At 69.9% G+C, this 9404-nt stretch overlaps 1 protein-coding gene across 1 annotated transcript; it reads right to left on the reverse strand.

Moving 5' to 3' along the window:
* Positions 1-943: 943 nt before the first annotated feature.
* Positions 944-8464, reverse strand: TBKBP1 (TBK1 binding protein 1). Its single transcript, XM_059869407.1, has 10 exons — positions 8281-8464; positions 6776-7000; positions 6580-6702; positions 6389-6493; positions 5869-6010; positions 5630-5790; positions 5304-5353; positions 2709-2827; positions 1428-2170; positions 944-1194 (listed from the first exon to the last, which is right to left on the reverse strand). Exons 2-10 carry the CDS (start codon positions 6995-6997, stop codon positions 1066-1068), a joined length of 1794 nt encoding a protein of 597 aa, XP_059725390.1. The 5' UTR covers positions 6998-7000; positions 8281-8464; the 3' UTR covers positions 944-1065.
* Positions 8465-9404: the final 940 nt, after the last annotated feature.

Raw genomic sequence — 9404 nt, forward strand, 5'->3', positions numbered from 1 at the left:
CCCAGGAGAGGAGAGGCCGCGCCCCTCCGAGGCGTTTCGGGAAGGTTTTATTGGAGTCGGTGGTCGCAGCGAGGGCGGGTCCCTCGTTCCGGGGGTCCCGGCGTGGGGCGGGGGTCCGCGCCCGGCCGAGCCCCGGCGCTGGGGGGGGGTGTGCGCTGTGACACGGGGGGGACATGCAGCGCGGAGCCGCTCGGGGAGGGGGGACAGCGCTGCGCCCCCCCCTCTCCCGGCGGCTTTGAGGTAGATCGAACGTGGGGGGACGGGGGTGACGGGGGGGGGGGCTCAGGGTGAGCAGCCGCCTGCAGCCCCGGGCTGAAGCAGGGCTGGGGGTCTGGGGGGGCTGCTGGGGGGCTGCGCTGTGCCCACGCCGCGCGGGGGGTCAGGGGGAGCCCCAGGGAGCCCCAGTGCAATGTTGGGGGGGTGGGGGGGCCATGCTGCTCCTCCGGGTTCGTTTCTCAGCAGCATCGTTTGGGGGGGGGGGGATTTGGGGGGTAGGGGGTGCTTTTAATGTAAAAGAGAGGAAAGATGCTTGAACCGGCGGGACGAGGCAGAAGGGGCCGAGAACGAGCAGCTGCCCCCCGCCCACACCCCCGACCCCACCTGTGACCCCTCGGGCCGGGGAAGGGGCGGCCCCTTCCCCTCACCTGCTTCCTGGGGGCCGGATCCGGGACTCGGCCCCTCGGATCCTCCCTGAGATCGAGCAGCGACACTCGAGGGGACAGAGGACACCCAGGGGCACAGACGGGTCCCCTCCGGCCACCGCCCGGCCCGGCGCGATCCTGGAACCCCGGGGGGAGCACCCGAGCCTGGCACGGGGGGTGAACCCGCTCCGAGCGGGCCGGGTGCTCCGGGGGGCTCTGGGGTGATCCTGGAACCCCGGGGGGAGCACCCGAGCCTGGCACGGGGGGTGAACCCGCTCCGAGCGGGCCGGGGGCTCCGGGGGGCTCCGGGTGGGGCGGGGGGCTCAGTCTTTCCGTAGCTACTGAAGACTTGGAGGTATTTCGGGAGCCGGGCGCTCCCGGCGTGTTTCCATGCAGCATCCAAAGGTGGGGACGGGGGCGAGGCTCAGATCTTGCTGTTCTCCAGGTGCGAGTCGATGTGTTTGACCAGGGCATCGTCCGGGTACCCGATGGGGAAGGCCAGCTGGCACAGCGGGCAGCTCCGCACCTCCGAGTCCACCGTCTCCAGCAGCAGCTGCGGGGGGCACAGGGCCACGCTGAGACCCCCGCGCTGGCCACATCCCCTCTGTCACCCCCCCAGAACCCCCCCACTGCCCCCAGCCAGCCGGGAGGCCGGGTGACAAACGGGGAAACTGAGGCACGCCGCCTCGATGCGGGGTGCCAGCACGCTGGGGGGGTTCCCTCGATGCTCCCCGCGGCCAAACCCACCCGCAAACCCCGCGGGGAGATTGGGAGGGTCCTTCTTACGTTGATGGAAGGCCAGGACTGGGCGTGCTCGGCCCGGGCGTAGGCGGCCGCCGTCCGGTGCGCGGCGTCGGCGTCGGGCGCGGGGAAGCCGGCGCAGAAGGAGGCGCAGCGGATGGCCCCGGCCTCGGGGCTGGGCGGGCTGGGCAGCGCCCACTCCTCCTCGTCCGACGACTGCTTCTCGAAGCGGACGTGCTCCTCGAAGGGCTCGTGGGCGCTCAGCGGGGCCCCCGCGCCCCCCAGGTAGACCTCGCCGTAGGGCCGGTGCTTGGGCAGCGTGGAGGCCTCGGGCTGCAGCCAGAGCGAGCGGCTCTGCTGGTACAGGGCCACGTTGGTCACCTCCGAGTAGCTGCGGCGGCCCTGGAAGCCGGCCTTGATGTGGCGGCTCGAGGGCTTGGCGTAGGCCAGCTCCATCCTCTCGCCGGGCAGGCGGTGCGGGGACGCCGAGCTGGGCGAGGGGCAGGGCGGCGGCGGCGGGGCGGGCGAGCGGCGCTGCTGGGCCGGCGACTGGCTGGGCGGCGGCACCGGGGAGCGGCGCTGCTGGGCCGGGGACTGGCACGGGCCGGGGGCCGGCGAGCGGCGCTGCTGGGCCGGAGATTGGCTGGGGGGTCCGGGCGAGCGGCGTTGGAGGGCGGGAGATTGGCACTGGGAGCGTCCCGGAGGAACGGGCGAGGGGCACTGCGGGGCGGGCGAGCGGCGCTGCTGGGCCGGGGAGTGGCACTGGGACAGCGGCGAGTGGCGCTGGCCTGGCACGGGACAAGGGGGACACGCGGGAAACGCTCGGCGTTAGCTCGGCGGCTTGGAAGGTGTGGAAATGTGGAAATGTGGAAAATGAGGAAAATGTGCCTCGGCATCCAGGGGCATCCCGGAGGGAGCAGGGGGGGATGCAGCTGTGGGGACCCCCAGAGGGACGGGAGATTCTGGGGGGGGTGCAGCCAGATGCTTTGGGATAGGATGGTCCCAGGTATGGATATTTTGGAATGGGGTGGTCCCAGGGATGGATAGTTTGGGATGGGGTGGTCCCAGGGATGGATATTTTAGGATGGATGCTCCCAGGTATGGATATTTTGGCATGGATGCTCCCAGGTATGAATATTTTGGGATGGATGCTCCCAGGTACACCCAGCTAGGGACGCCCTCGCTGTGGGACACTCCCAGGGCCGGGCACCCCCGGGGACCGATACCCTCCGGAGCTCACCCCCCTCCGCAGGACGAGCCCACCCACCCCTTTTGGCGGTGTTTGTGCCCCCCATCCCTGCCTGGCAGCCCGCGGGCCCCCCTCACCCCCGTTGAGGCTCTTCTCCTGCAGCAGGGCCCGCAGGATCTGGCTCTGCAGCGAGCTGAGGTTGCGCAGGCGGCACAGCTCCTCGGTCAGCTCCGTGTAGGCCAGCGCCAGGTTCACCCTGCGGGGCAAGGCGAGTCACAGGAGAAACCCCTCCGCAGGGATCGAATCCCCTTGAGTCCCTCGGAGGGGTTAAACCCTTCAGCGGGGTTAAATCCTCCGGCAGGGGCGGAATCCTTCCGCAGGGCTTGACCTCCCCCCGGGAATTTTGGCCGGTTTCGTTTGGGTTTGGTTTTTTAATAAATACAACTGAAAAAGGGTTTGTGCTGCTGCCTGGATGGTGCTTCCAGCTTTCCTCCAGGAAAACCCTGAGGAAATCACGGCCCAGGGTGAGAAAAAGGCACCTCAGGGTGCCCGAAGTTCCCTCTCTCCCCCCCGGCCACACCACCCGATCCAGAGAACAATTCCCACAGGGGACACGGCGGCTCTGCGGGTGACACAGCCCCACGGACGCCCAGAACCAACTCAAAACCAACCCAAATTCGGTTTTTAACTCCAAAAGTTGTGGCGGCCGGTCGCGCCCCGGCAGCAGCCAGGACGGGGCGGGGGCGGCTCCCCCCGCTCCCGGCGCTCGGAAGCGCTGCCAAAATCATCAATTCTGCCCCGAGCTGGTGTCGCTTTCCCAGCCGGGATTCCGAGGGGAGGAAGAGCCGCGGGGCCCGAGCTCGGCGCGTCCCGGCGCGGCCCCGCTGAGCCGTTGTGACACCGCGGGGACCCGGAGCCGCCGCTCGTCACCGCGGCTGAGAGCGCCGGGCCCCCGGGCACTGCGGCCGAGAGCGAGGTGGGAAAGAGGAGGAGAAGGGGAAAGTGAGGGAAAGGATGAGGGAAAGGAGGGGAAAGAGTGAGGGGGAAAGGAGGGAAAGAATAGGGGGAGAGAAAAAAAGGAAATAGAGAGGTGAAGAAGAAAAGGAAAAGGGGGGAAAGGAAAAGGAGGAGAAGAAGGAAAAGGACAAAAAGGAAAAGGAGGAAAAGGAGGAAAAGAAAACAAAAATCTCAGGGGACACACACAGGATGTCACTTGGTGTCCCCCAGGCCCCTTTTTGCTGGAGGAGCCGGGGGTGGGGACGTGCCCGGCGCTGACACCCATGGGTGCAAGAGTCATTAAAACCCACGCAATGCCCCCAAAAACGCGGGGCAGGGAAGTGGAGGGGTGGCCTGACACCCTCAAATCCCCACCCTGCCATTTCCACGGCTTTCCTCGAGACTTGGCTCCTGGCTTTTCCCGAGAGGGAGCCCAAGAGGGAATAACCGCGAGCTCAGAAAGCCAAAACAAAGGCTGAAACTCAGAAAATAAACCCAAAAAAAGGAGGAAGGTCTGGACGCGGGGGGGACCCCCGCCCCAAGCACAGCACGGCAGAAGCACCAGAAAATCACCCGGAGATGGAAAACGCCGATAAGGCGATTTTCACACCCAAAAAGCAGTGGCGGAGAGAAGCAGGTGACAAAAAAGAGCTGAATCGGCAAGAAAAGAGCGCGCAGGGAAAAGCTGTGCCCGGGGAGGGGGTGAGGAGCCAGCCCTGCCTCAGTTTCCCCATCCCAGCATGGTGAATTTGGGCTTAAAAAATAAAGATTTGGGGGATCGGGGAGCTTTAATGGAGATGTTTGGGAGTTTTAATTTCTTGGATGTTGTGGGAAGGGGTGAGAGGGGTGGGGGGCGATCTGGGGGCGAGCTCGAGTGACGGAATTTAGTGGGAATCGAGGGAATTGATGGAAATCGAGGGAATTAAGGAGGGGAAGGGAGAGGTGGGAGCCCCCCCGGCAAGGATGCGGCCCCCCCCGGATCCCCTCGCTCTGATCGGGCCAGGACGACAGAAACGGCGACAGCATGCGACACCTGGGAGCGGGAGGGGCGGGAGCGGCCCCAGAACAGCACCCGGCACCTTCCCGGGCCCGCGCGTCGCCTCTCATCCGTCCGCGGCTCGGCCCCGCTGTCACCGCCCGCCGTGGGGACACGGGGACAGGCCGGGTTAGAGCGGGGACACCGCGCCCGCCTCCGTGCCACCCGGACGGTTTGGGGGGGTCTGGGGACACCGTCACCACCTCGGTGCCACCGGGAGACCTTGGGGGGGGGGTTTGGGGGTCTGGGGACACCGTCACCACCTCGGTGCCAGTCGGTGCCGCTCTCTCGGCAGCCGCGAGCCGTCAGTGCCCTCTGGAGGCAGCGCCGAGCCCGCACCGGGCACCGGGAGAGCGCACGGACACCGGGCACCGGGCACAGGGACAGCAATCGTCACCGGGCACCGGGACAGCAATAGGCACCGGGCACCGGGCACCGGGACAGCAATAGGCACCGGGCACCGGGCACCCCCCGCCGCAGCCCCGCTCAGCCCCAAGCCCCCGGGCGCAGTTGGTGATTTCGGGGTGCGGGATCCCCCCCACTGCAGCACTTCAATGCAGGGAGACCCCCGGGACCCCCGTCCAGAGGTGTGGGGTGCCCGCCGCGCCCCACAGGGTCCCGTGTGTCCCCACGCCCCTGCCAGCGCGGGGCTCCCCCCAGTCCCCTCCCAGTCCCCTCCCAGTCCCCTCCCAGCACTTACTGGTCGTCGCCCACCTTCTTCACCCAGGCCATGTCCCGCTCCGACTGCTCCTGGGGACAGCAGAGCCCCCTCAGCACCAGGACCCCGCTCCGGGCTTGGGGGGTCCTGGGGGGTCAGGCCCTGCCCCGTTCCCTGCTCCCAGACTCTTCCCAGCAGGAAGGGGGGTTTGGGGGGGATTTTCGGGGGTCAGGCCCTGCCCCATTGCCTGCTCCCAGACTCTTCCCAGCAGGAAGGGGGGTTTGGGGGGGATTTTCGGGGGTCAGACCCTGCCCCATTCCTTCTCCCAAACCCCACGCACCCCGGACGGGGCCGGCCCTGCCCCGCACCTGCTCCCGGGTGTCCTGCAGGTGTTTCAGCTCTGCCTGCAGCCTCTCGCACTCCGCCTTGAGGTGCTCCTCGCGGTGCTGGGCGCGCTGGTTCTCCTGCCGCGCCGCCTCCAGCTCGGCCTCCAGCCCGCGGCTCTGCCAGCCCCCGGCGCGCTCCAGCACTGCGGGCACGGCTCGGCTCAGCCCCGGCACCCCCGGGGGTCCGGGGGGCGCGGCGGGGCGGGGAGGGGGCGGCTCACCGTGGCTCAGGCCGGGGTTGGGGTGCAGGGCGATGAAAGGCACGTCCTGGGCGCCCAGCCCGGGGAAGGCGCCGCTGTCGCGCTGCCGCAGCTGCTGCTCCAAGCTCCGGATGCGGCTCAGGTGCGTCTCCACCAGCGCCCGCTGCACGGGGAGGGGACAGAGGGGACAGGGCTGAGCCTCGGCCCCTCGCCGGGGCTCTCCTCCCCCCCCAGCCCGGCACACGCAGATTTTGGGGTCGATTTTCGGAGTGGGATCGATCTGGTGACAGTGGCGGGGCCGGGGTGGCTCCCCGGCTGGGAAAGGGGAGCCGGGGGTGCCCGGCTGGCACCGGGACACCGGAGCCTTGGCAGGGGACAGCGGGAAAATGGATAAATCTGAGCATCCCTCAAACCCCAACGTGGCCAAAACGCCGCTGCCCCCTCAGCCCTGCGTCCCCAAGGACGGGGACACGACGGGCCCGGCGCTGTCCTGGAGAAGGGGCGGAGACCCTGCTGTCCCCTGCTGGTGGCTGTCACCCACCATCTCTCCCAGCTCGGTCTCCAGGTCCGCCTTCTCCACGCAGAGCTTCTCGTAGGCCTGGATCATCTCCTCCAGCTGCTCCTCCCGCTCTTTGCTCTTCTGCAGCTGCGGGGGAAGGTGCGGGGGATTTGGGGGTGGCTGCCTGGCTTGGGGACCCCCAAAGCCCCCCCAGACCCCCCGTCCCCGCTCACCTCGTGCTGGAACTGGTTGAGCTGCTGCTGCAGCGACGCCTTCTCGCTCTTGAGCAGCGAGTTCTCCTTGGCCTCGTAGAGGGAGAAGATGTGCTCCTCGCCGAACTCGCCGATCAGGGGGTACTGCGGCCGGGGGCGGGCGGTCAGCGGGGTCCCCCCGGCCCCGCGCCCCCCCGGGCCCCCCCCGACCCCTCACCTTGACCTCGTACATCTTGAGGCGGCGCTTGAGCGTGGAGTTCTCCCTCTCCAGCCCCGTGAGCCGGTTCTTGATGTCGTCGTAGGCGGTGATGAGGGCGAAGTGCGAGGCCGAGCACATCTCGCCCGACAGGTCGGTGTTGGGGCTGTCCAGCCAGTCCTCGTCCGGCCCCAGCGCCTCCTGCGTCAGGATGCTGATGTCGTCCTCGAACATGGAGTCCATGTCCTGCCTGCGGGGACACTCCGGTGACACCGGGCGGGGCCGGGCCCGGCCAGGGCAGCGCTCGGGCTCTGGGGACCCTGGGGTGCTGACCCGGCCAGCCCGGGGGGTCAGGGCGGGGTCTGCGGGAGCTCAGCCCGGCCCAACGGCACCGGGTGACAGTGCCAGGAGCTGCCACCAGCAGCGGCTCCAACGCCATGCTGTCCCCGGGGGTGACAAGGGGACGCTGGCCATGCCATGCCATCACCTGCGTCCCCACCGGGGAAAGAGGGGACGGAGGTCCTGACGCCCCCCAGCCTCCATCAGGACGAGGGTGGGAGCAGAGAGCACCCCCGGCAGAGCCCCCGGGGGGACACGGTGACATTCCTGCCGTCCCCTCCGGGAACGAGCACCAGAAATAGCGGCCGGTGCCGCCGCTCCCGCCCCGCGCCGCACGCGAGCTGCTCCCGGCCTCCCACGCCGCGCTGCCGTGCCCTAAATACCGGCGCTGCCGCTCACCCCCCGGGAGCCACCTGGCTCCCGGCGCTGTCCCCAGGCCCTCCCGGGGACCCCAGCCCGCCCGGCCCGCTCTGCCGCAGCGCTGACCCCGCGCGAGGCTCCGGCGTGCCCGGAGCTCCGGGGCCGCTGCCTCCGGTGGCTCCCGGGGTGTTCCCCGGTGGGAAAAGCGCCCGGAGCCCGCGCGGCGGCTCTGGCGCTGTCCCCTGTCCCGGGCGGGGACCCCGCGGCCGCCGGGCCCGCGCAGCCCTGGCAGACATCTGGGAGCCACCGCCGCACGAATAATTCATGGGCAAAGCTGGCAGAGGGAGGAGAGATCTGCAGGGTGACGGGGGGGGACAGCGCGGCCCCCTCGAGCCGCTGGTGGAGCCTGGGGACAGCCCGGCCCTGCTGGCACCCCCAGGCCGGGGGTCCCCTGGGCGCCGGGGGGCTGGGACACGGGGAATAAATCATGGACCAGGGGTCTTAAATCCCCCCCCGGGGTGGTGACAGAGGGGACACACCTCTGCTCGGGCAGGGAGGGCACTGCCATCCCCCCTGGGGAAACTGAGGCACCCCCAAAGCCAAGGTGAGGCTCCCCAATCCCTGGGGACCCCCCCCCAAAAGAAGATCCCCGGAGCCCTGGGGGGGGTCCCAGGCGCTGCCAGCAGAGGCTGCCAGCGGCAAGAGGACCCTCTTTGTCCCCAGCCCTCAGGGCCTGGCGGCGGCTGCGTGTCCCCAAGCCGGCCCAGAGCTCCCCGGGCCGTCCCTGCTGCTCCCCGCGTTGCCGTGCCTCAGTTTCCCCGGGACACCTGCCTTGCAGCGGGCCCCGGGCGCGGGGCGAAGAGGCGCGGGCTGGGCAGGGCTGCGGCGCGGGCACAGGCGTGTCACAGGCGTGTCACAGGCGTGTCACAGGCGTGTCACAGGCGTGGCACGGGGCTGTCACGGGGCTGGCACGGGCGCGTCTCAGGTGCGGGAGCTCCGGACATCGGCCGCGGGAGGATCGGCGGGAGCCGGAGCTGCTCTCATCGGGGTCCAGGCGGGGCCCCCGCGGCACCGCCGCTCCCGCCGCGCTCCCGGCCCCTCCGCGAGGCCTGCAAATGCCTGGGGGAAACGAAAATGGGGTTGGGAAAAAGCAGAAATGGGGCTTGGAAAATGAGCAGAAATGGGGCTTGGAAAATGAGCAGAAATGGGGCTGCAGCTCCCTGGGACTGGGACACTGCTGGAGGGCTCGGCCGGCTCAGGGCTCCGGTGGGAGCGGGGATGGGACTGGGAACGGGAACGGGAACGGGAGCGGGGATGGGGACGGGACTGGGAATGAAAATGGGGATGGGAACGGGGACGGGGACGGGTTGTGCCCGGCTGTGCGTGCTGCCGGGCCTCTGGCACCCAGCTGGGTTGGGGACAGGCCTTGGCCCTCCCAAAAAACCTTTTTGGGGTCGGGCGGATGCACTCGGTAGGACCCGGCCTAGGGCAGCCCCCCCCTGCCCCGACCCTCTGCAGCCGCGGCCAGGACGAGCCCCCTCCTCATTGCTGGGACCCCCCCCCGGGCTGTCCCGGTTATGAGGGGCTGGGGGGGGGTCGCGAGAAGGGGCTGGGGGCACCGCCACGGCCACGAGCGAGGGCAGCGGGCGTAGAACCGGCGTGGAATCGGCGTGGAACCGGGGAGAACCGGCGGGGAAAGGGGGTCGGGTCGAGCGCGCCCCCGAGCCCCGGAGCCAGGCCCGGAGCGCGAGTGAGGGCGGCCGGGGGTCGCAATAGGGTGAGCGGGGGGGGTCCGGCCTGCGGCGGCCCCGGAGCCTCCGGGAAACCGTCCCCGAACGCCCCCGGGCCGGGCCGGTGCCGCCCCCCCCCCCCGCCCAGCCCGGAGCCGCGCCGCGCCGGGGGTCGCAGGGCGGGGGACGGGGACGGAAACGCAGGAGGGGTCCGGGGCGGA

The sequence above is a fragment of the Haemorhous mexicanus genome, chromosome 28 (genome assembly GCF_027477595.1).
Source record: "Haemorhous mexicanus isolate bHaeMex1 chromosome 28, bHaeMex1.pri, whole genome shotgun sequence".
Taxonomy (NCBI): Eukaryota; Metazoa; Chordata; class Aves; order Passeriformes; family Fringillidae; genus Haemorhous; species Haemorhous mexicanus.